Source organism: Chelonia mydas, chromosome 4, assembly GCF_015237465.2.
Source record: "Chelonia mydas isolate rCheMyd1 chromosome 4, rCheMyd1.pri.v2, whole genome shotgun sequence".
Taxonomy (NCBI): Eukaryota; Metazoa; Chordata; order Testudines; family Cheloniidae; genus Chelonia; species Chelonia mydas.
In genome coordinates this window covers 47,888,643-47,907,789 of record NC_057852.1, presented here as the reverse complement: position 1 = coordinate 47,907,789, position 19,147 = coordinate 47,888,643, and the positions used below count along the sequence as shown (strand labels likewise).

Sequence of the window (19,147 nt, the reverse complement as noted above, 5' to 3'; positions counted from 1 at the left end):
GGGAAGTGGCACGGGAAGAGGGACGTACCGGCCGCCGCTTCCCGCAGCCCCCATTGGCCTGCAGTAGTGAACCACAGCCAGTGGGAGCCACGATCGGCCAAACCTGCGGACGCAGCAGGTAAACAAACTGGCCCGGCCCACCACGAGCTTTCCCTGAACAAGCAGCGTCCCAAGTTTGGGAAACACTGCAGTAGGGCATAGAGACGCTCCAGCCATGCACCTTTTCCCTTGACCACAACTGCTATGATGGCAGCAGGGAGAAGGAGTGATGTAGGAGCCAGTAAACTGGCTCTAGGCCATGAGAAGATTCATTTACCTTGAGATGTTACTCCTGTGGTCAGTTATGCCAGCTGAAGGGCTCAGGACCATCAGAAGATTTGGTCTTTTTGGTATGATCTTCAAATGCTCTCTTGCCTTTGTATGCCAAGTAAAACAGCCTTAAAAACCCTAGATCCACCCAGAGGAGGACTCCCCTAATCACAGTATCAGAGGAGACAGCCATAAGGCTATTATTCAAAAACCCCTTGACAAAGTCCTGATGCAGAGGGCATGTAGGGGTAAGGCTGGAGGTATGAGACTTTTAAACAGCCAGTATTGCAGCCCTTAGGACAATCCAGGGAAACTGCTGTAATGTAGACAGACCCCCCAGGGTCTCTAAGTTATGCCAGGGGCCAAGGGGTAGCTCAAGATCAGGAGGGCCCAAAGGTAGCTTAAAGTCACTTTAGGCCCTTCTCCCCTGGGCTGCGAGTTCTGTGCGCTGCTTCCTAGGGTAACTTGGGTGGACACTCCGAGCTCAGGAGTTCCAGCTCAGGTAGACATACATGTGCTAGTTCTACTATTTAAGCTAGAACCTAAACATAGTCATGTGGCCACAGTAGCTGCAGATTGCCAGGGGTCAGACGGGATTGTACTTGGGTGACTAGCTATTTACGTATAAAGTGAAAATATGTAATTTTAAAACCTCCTTTAGAAACTAAACACCCACTTCCATCTTGCCTCCAGGGAGTTAATTTTTACCATTAAAAATAGCTTTAATGGAAGCATTAAGAGATGCATATACTGTACCATAACTGTATAATTATGTGATCATAGTGCTATGATTTTACTCCATTCTGTAGTATTAGCCAATGGAATCTGAGGACCTTGAGTACAATTAGTACAGAAAACTAACTGATGTCAATTACATTGGGCTTACTGCTGCTTTGCATTGTCAAAGTGGTGCAAAAGAGCCAGAGGGCACTGGGGAATCTGTCTCTCGGTTTGACACTAGCATTCTGTGTGTCAGACCTTTATTATGTCTCCTCACACCATTCTCTCCACTCTCCTATGGTTTGTTATTTCCTGAAACAGAGAGGCAAAGCGTAGACTGAATCTCCCAAAATAACAATTGCTAAAGAAATCCCATTGATGTCAAATGCATAGTTGGGGGAGAGGGTGGAATTTATCAGATAGACTTTCTGAACATTCTGGCATTATGGACTTTCCTGCACCAACCAACATTAATACCTGTAAATCTTTTCCCAGTGATCTATTCTATTCTAGATAGGTTTCTATTCCAGACTCACCATAATATCTGAGCACCTTCCTGGGGTGCATTAAGCATTGTGACTAAAAGCTGTTACATGAAGATTGTTCTCTCAAACTCTTCAGAGGGTCCATCAAGGTCTACAGATCATTAAGAAGTATCCTTTCTGGTTGATATTCAGAGTACAGATGAGCCAGGCACAAAACTGGTTTATAAGTCCTGAGTAGCACTGTCCCAATTAGGGAATCCCTACTGTTCAAGTCCATATTATTTCCTGCACATTGCTCAGCCTGATTATCCTGTTCAACTGAGTTACCTGACAGAATTCTATGACAAGTCCTTCTACTGCAGATGCCCCACACCAAATTGGTTCCTTACAGACCAGTAGCAATCTGGAGTGGCAGGTTCCATATTGCAATTGTCATGTGCTTCTAAAGAGGGGCTCTGTATTATTCTTCTGGATGGGGATAAGGTTAGTACACCGATCCAGGAATATAGGCTTCTACATCCTTCTCGATTACAGTGGAAATCATGATGGGAGTTTGATCTTGAAGTAGGGCAGTCACCATATCGAGCGGCTCCCCTGCAGCAGGCCATGTTATGGCCAATGCACCTGTCCCCCTTTTCCCTTCATTTGCCCCCCGCCCCAAAAAGAATACAGTCTCTCACAGTGTCCATTCAAAATCCCACCTTTGGGTATAATTTATTTATATATGTGTGAAATTATCACAAGGATTCTTCAGGTTAAACCCTGCTTCTCCAAATCCTAAAGTACAATAGAATCATTACACTTTCCCATGCCCACTCCAGGGACATCATTTCCAGTTCATCCACCTGAGAGTCCATCTCCACTCTGTTCTCAGTCTCTTTGCCTGTGTTCCAGGGCCCCACCCACTAGGCCATCCACCTGAGAGTTCCCAGAATTGCTTGTTTCCCATAAACTTTCCTCCAGTAGCCTCAAGTCAGGTCCGTCACAAAAGGGCTTCCCACGATGTTCTACTCACTCTCCCTGCATGTGGGTCCTACCCCTGCTCCTGGGATCCACCCTGCAGCATCAAGCCTCTTGTTTCAGGCTCAGTTTCTCCTAACCAGGTTGATTCTTACCCTTGTTCCTGCGGTCCCTCTGTAGAACCCCTCATGTAGCTCAGCTGGGATTTCCCAGCTGTGGCCAGTCCTCACCAATGACTTTCTTCACTTTTTGTTCTTCCCAGTAGCTCTTGGGTCCAGATATTCTCAGCCATTCCTGTCTCTCTCAGGCAGCTCTCACATGCCACTCTCTTGTTTCTTTTCATATGCTTCAGATACCTTCTCTTAGACCCAGTTGGAGGCAGATAAGTCACAAGTGCACTGGACCCTACCTCTTAAAGGAGACAGTCACCCTGTGACATATCGCTGCTTCCAGAATTCCTTTAAATCCTAGTGGACCATAAACATTTCCCATAAGGCATTGAACCCATGGAGAGGCCCATGGGATATCTAACTACAATGAACTATGCTTATATAGATGGAGCATGCTGCTGTATGAGCATAAGCAGTGCAACATGCACTGCTTGATGCAAGCACAACAGCGTGAAAGCGCTCTACTGAAATAGTTGTATTGATCTAAGTAAACCAAAATAACTTATATTGGTGCAACTTCCATCTGTAGACAAGTTCTGACTCGTGACACATCTAAAATTAGATTGTAATCTTTTGGGGGCAAGGACCATAACTCTCTATTTGTTCAGTAAAGTGCTAGCACAAGGTTGAAATATATATATATTGTATTCCATATGAGAACTTTTAAAAAATAACATTAATGAATCATTAGCCAGGTTCCTTGAATATTAACCTGAGCCTGAATAAGTAATATATGACGTAGTGTCTTTGCCTTAATAAAAAGTAAAGTTAGGAAACACCAGAATTAAGTTTGCCTGTGACTAAATTATTTCCTCTTATGTATATGCATTAGGGTACAATCTTCGATTACATGATCGCATACACTTTTTTCCACAAGACCCCTGCCTCATTCAATTTGCAAAATGGATTGTATTCTGGCAGTGAGGTAGAAGTTCAACTTTTCTTTTTATCCTCATCATTTGTTGTGAGCCTTCATTACTGTACCCCTTCCAAAAGGTGAAATCAATATGGAATATGTTATTTCTTTATAGGCTCTCTGATGATGCTCATGGACTCTCCTGGTTGTCTTAAAAGCATTCATGAGGCAAGAAAGTATTAGTATCCCTATTTTGCAGAGAAGGACTCAAAGCACAGAAAGACTAGGGCCAACATTTGCAAATCTATCCATTAATTTTGGCTGCTCCAATAATCTGGCATTCAATTTGACACAGCCAGGGCATAATTTTTCCATTTTTCTGAATTTTTGAGAATTTGAGAAAATAAGCAAGTATCATATGTACTCAGTCACTACACAACCCTAATCTATTCCCTGAGCACTAGCCATGCTGTACATTGAATATGAGAGGGGTCCTGAGTACTAAGTTTTGCATCCTTAACGTTATTTAACACAGGATGTTTAATTTGTATGAGTGGGGAATGGCAAGCAGGGAGGCTGTTATGCAATTTCTTTGGTGGTTTTGGGGATGAAAAATGAAAAGAAAATAAAGGGCTCCCATCATATGCATCTGTAATAAAGTTCACATAAACTATCATCTGGGTTTGAATCCAAGATCTTCAGATTTATAACAGACCTTTGCGACTTAAGATAAAAGTGTAATTCTGTTAGCTGTAGTAGGCTGTTATCCTCTGTTGACAAGCTCGAGAGGGAGACGCATAACACAGTGAACCAGTAAATTACAAACGAGCTTTACAGACTGCATAGTCAAGCACATAGAGTTGGAAGCTTGTATGTGGGCAGCATTGTGGCTATACGGATGAGACCACATTAGAGACTGTGGCTCTATTCCCAGCTCTGTGAGAAATTGCATTGTGCAACCTGTTTGCGGACCTGAAGAAGTGCTCTGCATAAGCTCAAAAGGTCTTCTCTTTCACCAACAGAAGTTGGTCCAATAAAAGATATTATCCCATCCACTTTGTCTCTCTAATTGTGCAACCTCAGTAATTCCTTCAGTAAAATGAGGAAACTAGTACTTTTATCCCTCTTAAATCAGGGATCTGAGGCCTTGCTTAATAATAAATTATGTGAAGTACATAGGATACCTGTTAATAGAGAAGGTGAGTCTCGAATACATGGTTTCTTGGCTTCCACACACGTGCTCCTTCTCCTAGGCTAAAGGTTATTCTGATGGATTAAAATAGGAGGACTGTTTCATCTGTGTCCAGTCTGAAGGTTCAAGTCTGTATGGTTACTTCAGAACAATACAGGAGGTTCAGTGTGGCATGGGAGCATTCTCAGTGCTGTTGTGACTTTCATTCACAACATTAAGGATTAAATGTCTAACAAATTCTACTGTGCACATGCAAATGGTCATTTTGTTTGGCTTATTACTGCCAAATCAGGACTGATTTTTCATGGTCAGATTTTTCATTTCTCTGACCCCAAGAGTATTCCCTGGATCAATGTCAAGTCCCTGCTCCTAGCCACTTGGGTGCTAGAGGTAGTTCAAAATTATCCATTTTTTTTTAAATATTGGCAAATATCCAGAGCCCTGAAATTCACAGATATTCTCTTTATATCAGCAGAAATCCACATCCACGGATGCAGATAGCTGAGGATCATTTTTGTGGCTCATGGATCGGATGCAATACAAATTTTGTATCTGCACAAGGCTCTACAAATATCCTATTTTTCACTAGCATTATTCTTGGAAACAGTGGAACTTTTTGGCTAAAACTTTGAAAAAAACTTAAAGCTGAGGCTGAGACAAGCATGGAAAAATTTTGCCCAGATGCTTGCTAAACTTTAAAGTTATAAGTGACTGAAAAGCATTAGGCATCCTTTATGTAAGTCTTACACCTGCTCCACCTATAATTATATTAGTAGTATTAATTGAGTACAAATTTAAACTGACTGGCCAATTTTTAACTATCCACATTGAGAGAAATGCAAACTGTAAACAAACAGTATTAATAGTGAAAGATTGTTAGGTTGTTAACATTTTTCCAAATCTAATCATCTAAATGATAGTAATAAGGACATTTGTTTGTAAATAATGATTTACTGCTCCTTTAAAGTCAGCAGAATTTGTTTTATTAACAATATATACCTCAAATGGAATGAGACTGATTTTGGCTTTTTTTTGGATGAATCTTTCTGCTCTAGGGTCTGATGGAGGTTTATGGTATCACTATAACGTATGCTGTATTTTCTCCTTAGAGTGTATTAATTAAGTACCTTCCCTCTCAGTCCCTCTCTCTCCCCCCTTCACAATCGTAAATATAAATCAAATTGAATATTCTCATAAAAGCTGAATGGTTGTGAGTTCCAAGGGCAACATTGACCGTCATCTTCAGAGTGTATAATGTTCACTTACATTCTTCATCTTTTCCCAGCTACAATAAGGCAGAACAAACACATTGCTGTCACAGTTAACTCTTTCTCTCTCTCTTTCTCTCTCATGATATTTATGATGATGAATAACAGACTATTATTATGTACCAATTCATGGCATCTGTGAGACCAGTAAAACTAGAGTTATTACCAAGAGAAAAAAAGATCAAACACTTCCATAAAATTCTTTGTCCTATGTAGATTCTACACTAATATACATCTGGAGTTAACTCCACTGATGTCAATGGAATTACTGTGGACGTAACTGGAAGCAGAATTTATCCTACAAACTGCATCAGAGACAGGAGGCTATTTTTTTTTTTTTTTACACTGAGATACGAATGCAAAATTAAAACATCTCCAAACAGGTAGGGATGGAGTGCGTGTGTGTGTGGGGGGGCACATATTACAGCAGTGTTTCTAACAGAAAGGTTTTGAGATCACCCTCCCACCCAGAGATAAAAGGTAGTAACATTGCACCCTGGAACCTTGGGGTGGAGTGAATTACATCACAAAGATTTAGTAGTGTCCAGTACAGTTAAGGCTGAAGAGCAGTTTCTATAATAATTCCCTGTAAACCTTCCACATTCACTTTTTGGGCTGATATTTTCTATTCTTACTTTCTGCCTACAGATTTATATTTATTTTCCCCCAGAAAGCATGAGCATAACTCTTTGGCCAATTTTGAGTTCTTTTGTGAGTGGAATCAACACACCTTTTTCATTTAAAAAAAAATAATAATGTTTTTTTTAGACACAGTTACACCCTGAAATTTGAAGCTTTGAGCACAAATATAATCCTCTCTGCCTTTGCTTAATTTGAGATAAAATCTTTGGAATTAAAATACGGCTATGTGAAGCCTTCACACTGATCAGGTGCAGTAGAAGATTTCACTGGTAGTGCAGTGGAAGATTTCACATAGTTCACACAGCTATAGATGCATATCTTAAATACACAGTGAGTTGGGTTTTCCCTTCTTGTCTTCAAATAATTTAAAAGCTCCTCTGGAGAAGCTGGTGAGCTACACATGCTAAAAAGTTGTGTGGAGAAATACAAAGCTTCATCCTACTCGTATTTAATCAGTGAGATTTTGGATAGGCTTCAATGGAAACAGGTTTGGGCTCTGAATGCACAAAGCAAGTGTTAATAATATGTTAAGGTTGCAAGATCAAGCACTTGAGTCAGGAAATTCAAAAAGTTAAGGTTGTTCTGGCTACCTTCACTCTGCGATGTTGTCAATGTAACCCTTTGTTAGTAATATTTATTACCCTTTTTCATTAATGTAATTCAAAGAACAGTTACTAAAAATAGACAGATTAACTCAATTTTGTTGTACATCTCACCAGAGCAATCTTTGTTTTTGGCCTTTCCTGACTTTTGTGCGCATGTTCAGAGATGTATTGTTTGATTAGCACATGGTTTTATTACATTTGTGCATATTGCAGATTTGCATTGTGTGTGTATGTGTGTGTTTTTCTTCTTCTCATTGATTTGCAGCAAGAACAGTAAATGTGTTACCTAAATCCAGTGTTGATGCTTTCTGGGTAACTAACTTAACTAGCCTACATCCAGTGGATACTTTCATCAGTTCAGACACACAGAACAAGAACACTGCCTCTGTAGCTTCATCACAGTCTGTTTCATCTTCACTCGGTAAAATTTCCAGCATTTAGGTTTCTAAGGTTTCAGACAGGATGCTTCCTAGATGAGGCATTTGCTTCCTGGAGAATTACACCCACATAGCTTTCACTTTTTCTAACGTTTCAACCAACATACCATATCATGAATTTTATTAACAAATTCAAATTCAAAAACAATTTCAGTTCAAGAAAGCTGTCCAAGTTTGTTTTTGCCCATTTCTTACATATGAGGATACCTACAAAGACATAGATTTTCAACAATGGATTTTAAATGTGTGTGTGTGTATATTTGTATGTGTATCTATTTTATACCAAAACAGATGAGCAGATTAGTAAGAAAATAAAAGGGAAGAGCTTTTTAAGAAGCTTTTGGGCTCTGGTTGTCGGGATCAGTGGAACAGATTAAACTCAGTTTCAGAATTGTTCATAGTGGTAATATCATAATGAAGTCTTAATGGCCTGCTGCACCGTACTTCAAATAGATTAAACAACTTTCCTATATTTATAGACATCTGGTGCCAATGTGTTGCAGTAAAACTGAACATTAAATTTACATCAAAGTTGCTCATTTTGAATTAGGACTTTAAGATTTTTATACAAAACATCTTCTGGAAATAAACTGGAGACCCAAACATAGAACAATGGGAGGGTATGCCTAGCCCTTTAAAAAAAAAAAATAAAGGCCATATAAATACATAACAGCTTTGCAATACTACTAGGGAAATACACCATTCCAGGAAGAATATATTCATCTGCCCTTAACCATGAGGAATGACCATAATGAAAAACATGTTTTTTCTTATCTGTGGTAAAATTGTGTATGTCTGGTGTGTGTGTGTAAGTAATATAATACATAACAAAGAGGCTGAATTCCCACTTTACATGAAAAACTTAATTCAGTCTTCATTATGGAGCCATTACCTCTATAATAAGTAATCTCATTTTTTATGTGTACATGTGTTTTATGTCAACATTTGTTGATAGCAGGGTACACCTCTGAAAGAAAGTCAGTTGTAGCTTTTCAGATTTTAATTAAAATTATCTCCATATATTGTGGATATTATTTATAAATTAGAATCCTCACAAATAGACGAAACTGTATTAATCGGTATGTAGGTCATTCAACATTCTTTTGTAACACTATGAAATTTCTCAGCAATAAACTTATATTCACTTTATTAACTTTCTAAATACTGGTCAAGTCAGCTGGTAATACATTAAGTGAAATACTTCATTTTTCCTTAGAAAATATAATTTAATAAAAGCCTATTTTAAACTAGCTGATTTTTTAAAAATAGCTAAAGAGTTTATTACATTTTGAGATTCTGGCACAAAGTCAGCCAGGAAAGGCTTTGAAGAAACTGAATGGGCAAGCCACTTAGAAATCCTCTCATATGTATCTAAAATGAATTTAAAATAAATAAATAAATATTATCCTCTCCTTATCCTTCATAGGATCTGGTCTTGCAAGCCTTTTCTGCATGTACCTCCGTTGACTTCAGGGGCAGTTCTGCACAATGAGAGCTTGCAGTACCGGGCCCATACATTGTAATATTTTTTTTTGTATTAGACAACTAATTCAGAGCTAGATTGTTCCTAACCACAATGTAGCCATGCAGAAAAGGCAAGATATCTCAGTCCCTGCACATCCATTTAGAGAAGTGTTTCTCAACTCTGGTCCACCGCTTGTTCAGGGAAAGCTCCTGGCACGCTGGGCCGGTTTGTTTACCTGCTGCGTCCACAGGTTCGGCCGATCGCGGCTTCCACTGGCCAAAGTTCACCGCTCCAGGCCAATGGGGGCCGTGGGAGGGTGGCCAGCACATCCCTCGGCCCGCGCTGCTTTCTGCAACCCCCATTGGCCTGGAGCAGCAAACTGCGGCCAGTGGGAGCCGCAATCGGCCGAACCTGCAGATGCGGCAGGTAAACAAACTGCCCGGCCCACCAGGGGCTTTCCCTGAACAAGCGGAGGACCAGATTTGAGAACCACTGATTTAGAGCAATATGTAGATCCAGGCCTTGGTGTTCAGATGAATGCAAGTACATATTCAAGCTTCCCCTGGGAGCAAGAGGGTGGGAACTGAAGAAAGTGGGCACAGACCTAATGCCAAATTTTTTAAGGTCTTTAGATTCCTAAAGATGCAGACAGGCTAGTGATTAATTAGGCACCTAGGCACTTTTGAAAATCCCACGAGATGTCTCTTTGCATCTATAGGTGCCTAAATACATTTGTCAGAGTGGTAGCTGTGTTAGTCTGTAACAGCAAAAACAACCAGGAGTCCTTGTGGCACCTTAGAGACTAACAAATTTATTTGGGCATAAGCTTTTGTGGGCTAAAACCCACTTCATCAGATGCATGGAGTGGAAAATACAGTAGGGAGGTATAAATACCCAGCATATGAAAAGATGGGAGTTGCCTTACCAAGTGGGGGGTCACTGCTAACGAGCCAATTCAATTAAGGTGGAAGTGGGCTATTTTCAACAGTTGACAAGAAGGGGTGGAAATCACTTTTGTAGTGCTAATGAAGCCAATGAAATCAAGATGGCCCATTTCAAACAGTTGACAAGGTGTGAGTATCAGCAGGGGGAAATTAGTTTTTGTAGTGACCCATCCACTCCGTCTTTATTCAGGCCTAATCTGATGGTGTCCAGTTTGCAAATTAATTCCAGTTGTGCAGTTTCTTGTTGGAGTCTGTTTTTGAAGTTTTTTTTGTTGAAGAATTGCCACTTTTAAGTCTGTTATTGAGTGTCCAGGGATAATGAAGTGTTCTCCTACTTGTTTTTGAATGTTATAATTCTTGATACATTTTGAAATTAAGCCTATAGATCTATTCACCCTATGTAATAGCCAGCACAACTGCCTGAATGCAAGGTGAGGAGTATGCTCCCCTTCCAGTGCAATAAAAGGCCATGAGAAGGATTGTGTCTCTCAGGGGAAAAATGCATCCCAGGCAGAGCTTGGTGAAATTTTTCATGCAAAACTTTATTTTGCCAAAAAATGCAGATTTGGATCAGATGAAACCATTTGCAAATTCAAGTCAATTTTGGCAATTTTTTTCAGTCAAAAAACAATTTAAAAAAGTCAGAAATCTGGAATTTTTTTTCTTTCAGAAAGACAGTTTGTTTCAGAATTTCCCTCAATTTTATTTTTTTAAATTAAATCTAAAAAAAAATGTTTGATTTTGGGTCTACGGAAACAATTTGATCTGCACAAAATGAATCTATTCTTTTACATTTTGGCTCACAGAAAATTTTGAAACATTCTCATTTCAGGTTGACCCAAAATATATTTAATTTTTTTTTCAGACCTGCACCTGAACTGATTATTCTGTTATTTGGACAGCCCTACATGCATAGTTCCTCCTGTGGCAGTGCAGCGACATGTTGCTTTTTACTATCAGCTAAGTGCTACAAACACAATCTAGACCTAAAGAGGGCTCAGTCTGACCATTGTTCTACATGTGGCTCTCCCACTGCACTCAGTAGGATTATCAGTGTGGACTGATAGCAGGATTAGTTAAAGTCAAGAATGAAATGGATGTATGCAAGTACATATATAGTACTGAGTTCATGGAACAAGGCTAATCATCGAGCTGTATGAAATCATTTTGATATGGTTATTTTAAAAAATTGCATGCAAAGTGTGAATGAGGTTTAAGTAAATAAAAAACACTTCAATCGTCTATTAAAAAAGAAAAATGTGATTTTTTTTTTCTCCCAAGACTGAAAACAACCTTATTTTACAGTATATACCTCAGTTTAAAGAGAGGTTTAGGAATAAAGCAAAACCAGTTCCAGGAAGGGCAATTACTTTCTTGCCTTAAAAGCAGCAACAACAAATTGACAGACTTCTTCAAATGAAATATACTTCACGCATTTCATTACTAAAATAGCCCATTCTTCATAAAACTAACAAGGCATGTAGGTGACTAAAGTCCCATTACCTAAAACTAAAGAAACATCCTACTGCTGTGTTTGTTCAGATCAACAGTTATTTTCTGTGCTTTTTTGTGATTTTTATATATACATTTTAAAAATGATCCCAAAAAGTTTTTGTAAATTGTACAAATAAGCTAGAAAATATGTGTTAAAAGTGTTTAACAAGCCTGTTTCGTTATATTTATGAAATAAACTGATGACGTTAGGGCTCAATCCAGATAGCATTCTGTGCATGGAACTCTCACTGAAAGCAGTTAGAGTCTTGTGTGGATCAATAGTACGCAGACTCCATACAAAAGATGTGCATGTCTCTATCTAATAGCAATTGCCATTGGAAAAAAAGGAAAAACAAAAACAACTCCCACCACTTGGAGGCCAGATTCTGTCACTCTTCCTCATGCTGTGCCATATACTCAGCACTGACAAGGGCTTTCAGAATCTGGATTTAAGGGCCTGATCCAAAGTCATAGAAGTCAATGGGAATTCCGTGTTCTATTGACGTCAATGGGCTGATAACACAAAGTTCTATCATTTCTTTTCAGTATTTGACAGGCAATAATTAGAAAACATAGAAGGAACAGTACAGTAGAGAATGTAAAAAAGGAAACATCTACTAGATTTTACACTTGTAAATGATACTTCAACTCTGTGGACTTGAAAATAAAGTTAAACTTTACTTTTCAAGGCTTTTCTTTTTGAACAAGTTTTTTATATATATATGAACAAAAATCGGTGAGATAACATTTCAGTCTGTTGAATTATTAAAAAAAGGTGAAGATAGTATGGACAGTCTTGATCCTGCTCCCAGTGAAATCATTGGCCAATTTCCCATTAATTCCAGGGAGAGTAGGGTCAGTCTGAGAATGTGCCATGTTCCTACTCCAAATCTCTTTAGTGTAAAAAACGAAGAAAAAATAACGGCTCAGCCAACTCTATGCCTTTGTGATTTGTCTTTTATCAAAAACCATTTCTAGCCAAGATGAAAAGATATATATATTTGCTTAGGTTTGCACAAAATTATGTCAAAGAAAGATGTGTGTGTTAGGAGTTTTGGAGGATTTCCTTAGAACAGTTATCTTCAGTTACATTACATCTTACATTTCAAAATGTACAGAGACCCAGTGTTCTTTTTAACAACATATACAGGTGAGTTTATAGATCCTTTATAAAAGGTGTTGTGATACCAAATTAAAAACCATAGAAATAGAATCAAAATAATGGAGATTGATATATACTTTTGATAGTACATAGTCAGTACTCATTCTGATAAAACGGACAGCTGCATCTTTGGCATTGAAAATTCAGTACAACTTCTAAACAAAATGTTGTTTCTTACAGCTTTAAAAATAACAAAAACAAACAACAACAACAACAACAAAAAAGGAAAAACAGGACTGACCAAAATACCAAAATTGGGGAAATATTATTAAAGATTTATTTATTTTTAGCAAGGATAATTTAGGGACCCTGAATCACCTTCTCACTTTAGTGTATGGTTTGGACTATATGAATCCATTTAAAAATCAACTAAATTGTACCACATTTTTCGGAAAATTATATATAATATAATATATATAGATTTATATTTATTTAGAAGCTTTGAAATAGTACAGTAAACACTTTGCAACACGTGTATAAACTACAGAATGTCTTTGATATTTTGTGGGTCTGCAGATTAACAACATTTTTATGACCCACAGGTGAAAGGATTATGATCACAATCTCTCTTGTAAAGTTGGAATAGTTTGGGGAACACTTGATCACACAAAAATAATATAAAACAGTCAAGTTTAAAACAGTGATATTGCATTTATAATGCACATTTCTTTTATCTGTACGATTGGCTTCTTGTGGTGAATATAAACATCTAAAGGGCTCAGTGACATTTTGGAGAGAGAAAGATATATAGTGCTGTAAACAGGCACACACTGATCAGAAAGGCAAGATCAGTTGCCTCTGAAGTTTCTACAGTTCCACACATTTCAACTCATTTCTCAGGCCTGCTGAGAGCAATTAGGTCCTATTGTTGGCTATGATGTCTCCAACAGCACACAAATCCTTCAGTTACATAGAACTGGATGGCCAAGATAATGAAGTTGAAAAGTTGATGCTTTTTGTTGGTCGACTTTTGTGCAAATCATGCTGCTTCAGGTAAATCCTGTAGAATTGACTAGCATATCCTTTTCCGCGCTGCAGGAAAGAAAGAAAAACACTTCTGAGGAAAAAAAATCAGTCCCCAACATTTCATTTTAGTATTTCTTAACATGTAGAGAAACAATCAAAACTTGTGACAAACTGTCACTTGGAATTCCCATTGTAGCAAACAGTTTAATGGTGAATCGCTTTTCAGAGAACACTCTTTCTGTGGTTTGATATTCTGAAAACCAAATGTCGCATGCTGTTTTATTATCTGTCTAACATGTCATGGCAAGTATTCCAATGTGCCTTTATACAATCAGTTTATGAATAAGGCAAAGAGTCACACTTGCAGGTTCACTGCTATTGATATTTCCAAGTCTATTTTTTCTAGTTCATCTTTTTATTTGAAACAAGATCAAGAATCTCCAAAAGAATCAGAAGCTGACTTTCCTTCCCTTTCAAAGAGAATCATTATCCTCTTCACCAGCTGACCCTTTCTTCTGGTTTGACAGAGAGATGAAAAAAATATGCATAAATTCTACAATTTAAATCCAAACATTTACTGTCATGCTGGAAATTGAACTAGTGTTACATAGGTGAAACAGGTCAATGCATTAGCAAACCACTATCCTAATCCACTAGCTGTGGTAGCTATATTAGCTCCAGACACTGGCTATTTTAACTGTAATTGGGAGCAAAGTTAACAAATGACTTGTACTAGCATTCGGAAAAGATACCGAGTCAGATTCTGATCTCAGTCACACCAGTGCTGCTAAGAAATGGAACTAGCTCACTGGATTGAAGTCTTGATTTTTTTTTGATAAATCAAGGATTTCATGATAAATTCAAGTTTTAACCTAAACTTCAAATTGGCAAAGTCTGATGTAGAGGAATCAAAGATTAGTCAATTCATGGAAGTGAAGTGTTACAAAGTAAAAGAAATCTTTCTAACTTTATAATGACTTCATATATGTAAATCGCATAGACCTATCCTAAGTCTCAATTCTTTTTTTTTTAAAAAAAGACCCCGATTAGGTTCACCTAACAAACACTGTAAATCAGTACAATATAATTCACATTGAAGTTAGATTACTTATGGGGAAATCTATTAGCATACGTATTATATATTCATCTAATCTAGTCTGCCTAGATAGACGATTGTGGGGCACTCATGATTTACAAATATAAGAGATGAAGTCTATTTAGTCTATCATCCTATCAGTTCAACACAGCAAACTACCAGATCTGTTGTTAACATTAAAACTAAACCAAAATAAGAAATATGTTTTTTTAGTGACTATGAATTGTAAAGATTTTTTCCACTGGCAGAATGCATCAAAATTACTTTTCTAATAAAATTTTATTAGAAAATTTACTTTTCTAATAAATATTCACCAAAATTAGTAGTGTATATTTGTTATAAAACTATCTAGTTTTTTGTCTGTTCTGTTGCAGTTGAACAGTGCAGGTGGGGGGGACTTTACAATTCATATTAACCACAATAAACAACAATAAAAATAAAAATTCTTATTTGGCTTTAGTTTTGTAGGCCTGTGAGTTAGAATTTAAAGGTCCTGACTGAGTCTTCTCCTGTAACAGAATACCGTAATAATTTGTATGTACATTGTGTGATGTTGCGCTCTCTAGATAGATAGATAGACAGATAGATATATATGATTCCCCCAGCAAAATCACTGACCAAGTATTCTACAGTTGGTTAATAACATAGTAAAAGCATCCCAACTGGTTAATAACTTAGATTGGTTAACAATTAAATCACACAGTTTTAATATGTGCTGCAAAGAGTCGCAGGAGACACACTGAAGAGCCACTTAAAGCTCCTGATCCTCAGTCAGAGTATCACACCATGCACACAACTGTCAGATTCTAAGTACTGGATTTCACATCCTTAAATAAATAAATACCATATATAGTTCCTTTAATCTTCGAAGCTCTTTATAAACACTCATATATAAATCTTCGCAATATCCTGGTAAAATAGTTAAGCACAGTAGCCCTGACTGCCTGCTGCTATTGAAAAAGCCATGGAAGCGGACAGATATGCAGGAAATCACTACAGGGATTCCTGTCACGCATTCCCTTAAGACAGTTTAATTTGAAGCCCAGTGGAATTTGCAGGGGATGAAGCCTCCCACCCCTGCAAATCCACATCAGGGACAACTGCTGCTCTGTTAAGGTCTATTGGCCTTTATTTCCGATCTGACGGTGTGAGTGCACTGGAATCAGGGCCATTGTTTAGGTCTCTCAGAGCACACAGTGTGACCTCTCTGTTTGCCTAGGCTTTCCTTAGAGCTGAATGAGTGCATTTCTGTAGTAGCTGGCTGCTGATGTCTTTGCCTTACCCTGTGTCAGTGTGTAAATGTTCTTATTTAATTACTATTTTTAATTTATGTGCTTACACTACAATTAGTCCATTTTATAACACTAAGTATATATCTGCAATATCTGTGCCTTGGGAAGCTGCAAGTTCCTTATCCAAATCTTTCCTGGTCCCAAAACCTAAGAGAAACCCTTCCATATGGAACACCAACAGAAACAGATTTACTGGATTCCAAGAGTGGTGATCAAACCTACCTCCTCTTCATTGTTCTGCAGGGGTGTGTGGCTAGAAATTCATGTGCAGAGAAATTTGTCTGAATCTGTATTATCCTTGTTTACAGATGGGGAAACTGAGTCAGGGAGGTAAAATGAGAAGACGGATGGTCTTGTGGTTAAAGCAGAGGGCAGGAAGCCAAGAGATCTGGAAACTGTTCCTGGCTCTGCTAAAAATTTTCTGTATGAATTTGGGAAAAATCACCAAACCTCTCTGTGCCAAAATTTCTCCTTATGTAAAATAGGAAAGCAATCTTATTCATAGAGGTGCAACAAGGCTTAAATCGCTATTCTTCATAATTCACTTTGAGATCCACAGATAGAAAGCACTATAAAACTGGAAATTATCAAAAGCAAGGTAAGAGCCAGTATAAGAACTCAAGAATTCCTGGCTCCCAGTCTTTATCTCAGACAACACTTCTTTCTTCATCCCCATTTTAACTGTTCTTGTACTCTGTTCTCATTAATGAACTCTGAAATCTAATGGAGTAGAAAGCTTTATATATACAGCCACTGGGAATGATGGGTTTTGGTTACAAATGTTGTAAATTCGTAAAGTTTAATAATGTTACTACCATACTTACATGAGTTCAACTCCTGAATAAGTGTCTTGGGGGTGGGAGAAGAAGGAGGACTACATAATCAGCACAAATAGAAAGCAACTTTAAAATATGTATTTTTCTTATTAGCATACTTGTGTGATGGGGTGCATAAACCCCACACTAGGACTGAAGAGCATGCAGAGGTGGAGGTGGAGTTTAAAAGGAAGCCAGACAGCTCAGAACAGGGCTGACAAGACAGGAAGAAGGACCTGTCCTAGAAGCTACTGAGAAGGGATGCTGTGGCAGTACCTCTGAGAAAAGAAGATCCTATGTGCTGGGCCCAGACAGACTAAAGGTGCAGTTAACACCCTATTTTAAGTAGCTTTTGCTACAGACTGCAAGGCTTGGACTATAGAATGAGGGGTAGGAAGTGGCCCAAGGAAGGTATCTGTAACGTATTCCTGGTGCCTGCCCTTTGGTAACCCTCACAGGACCCTGGGCTGGAATCTGTGCAGTGGGAGGGCCCAGCCCCCCCACGAGCCCTACTCTGCCTTAAAGAGGAGCTGACCCCCTAGCCACTATGTGATGCTTCCATCAAGCACCAAGCATCATAACTTGCATGAAGGGTAGTTCAAATATTGTTACAGATCCATAATCTATATTATTTTCGAGGTAGTTGTACTTCTCCAAAGCACAAGGGTTTTGAATGTTACTGTGAGAGTATATAAAATAGAAAATTTATAATAGATTTCAATAAAAATTGGAAGCAGAGTACAGCAGCCTTACATTAGCATTTATTCTTCCATTGATATGAATGCATAGCTATCCCATTAATAGTTACATGTAGAGATTGAGGAAAGAAGACACACAAAAGAGTGTGTGGAAGAAGAAGAAATGAAAAGGGAAGAAAAATAAGATAATATGAAAAATAAAAGAAAAAATATAACAACTATAATTAACAATTCTGGCTTATAAACAACAGAAATATATTGAACAAAACAGAAGATTTATCAAGATACATTCATAAGAAACCTTTCCATCACAAAATCTCACCCTTATACTCTTTTCCCATTGCCTGCTCTTGTGTCTGTTTTCTCTCATCTTGCCAAGGAAACTCTTAGGTCTGGATTATAGCTAGATTCTTGGGGTGTTATGAAGAAGGGAAAGGGTACAAGGAGCGTTCCTTACTCTAATAACTCCCAAACAGGGACTTGCCACATTTGCAGACCTTGCGCGTCTCTGAACAGAAGAGTAGTCGTGTTAAGCATTGCTAGCCACCCCAAGAAGGACAGGAAGGAGGCAGGGCTGTGATCCTGAAGCTTCCCTTCACAATGGCCAACAGACAGCATCAGTTGCAAAAGGGAGTGCATGTTGCACTTCTTTTATGGCATAGCTGTAGTCATGTCCACCCTATGCACTGACAGTGCCAGGAAAAAAAACCGTGGCATAATACCTGTAGCAGTGTGACCCCATACTTCCCCCATGATGGGGCAGTACCTTTAAGATCCAATTGAGCCATGACATTGAAAATTCTTCAGGGAAGGGACCATGTAAAATGCCATGCATACTAATGCTGCTTTATAAATATTGGTGCTACTGCTACCAAGAGGAGGAAGAAAAAAATTAATCTCTTCAATCAAAGGTTTCAGAGTAGCAGCCGTGTTAGTCTGTATTCGCAAAAAGAAAAGGAGTACTTGTGGCACCTTAGAGACTAACCAATTTATTTGAGCATAAGCTTTCGTGAGCTACAGCTCACTTCATTGGATGCATTCAATGGAAAATACAGTGAGGGGATTTATATACACACACAACATGAAAAAATGGGCATTATCCATACACTCTGTAAGGAGAGCGATCACTTAAGATGAGCTATTACCAGCTGGAGAGCGGGGGGGGGAGAATGGCCCACCTTGATTATCACTACAAAAGGTTTTCTCCCCCCCCGCCCCCTGCTCTCCAGCTGGTCTTAAGTGATCACTCTCCTTACAGTGTGTATGATAACACCCATTTTTTCATGTTGTGTGTGTATATAAATCTCCTCACTGTATTTTCCACTGAATGCATCCGATGAAGTGAGCTATAGCTCACGAAAGCTTATGCTCAAATAAATTGGTTAGTCTCTAAGGTGCCACAAGTACTCCTTTTCTCTTCAATCAAAGACACCCATGTAACAGAAGAACAGAAAGGAAACAAGGCAGCACTATACATGCTATATTTACTACCTGAGGACAAAATTAACCTTTAGTGTGGAGTTTAAGCACAAAGACTTTTATACACCTTAACCCCATATAGCAGCTGTGCT

At 38.4% G+C, this 19,147-nt stretch overlaps 1 protein-coding gene across 4 annotated transcripts in view; it reads right to left on the bottom strand.

Annotated features, from left to right (window-relative positions):
• PCDH10 (protocadherin 10) overlaps window positions 1–19,147 on the bottom strand; it is a 68,267-nt gene that overhangs the window by 15,794 nt on the left and 33,326 nt on the right. For 3 of the 4 annotated variants that reach the window (XM_037897211.2, XM_037897210.2, XM_043545643.1), the window contains one exon: window positions 11,281–13,741. The exons of the other annotated variant lie outside the window; for it this stretch is intronic. Coding sequence is in view for 2 of the 3 variants with exons in the window: in XM_037897210.2 (XP_037753138.1) it covers window positions 13,722–13,741 (20 nt within the window). In the remaining variant the exon portion in view is untranslated. Of the gene's footprint in view, window positions 1–11,280; window positions 13,742–19,147 lie in introns of those variants that run through there. 4 annotated transcript variants of the gene reach the window in all.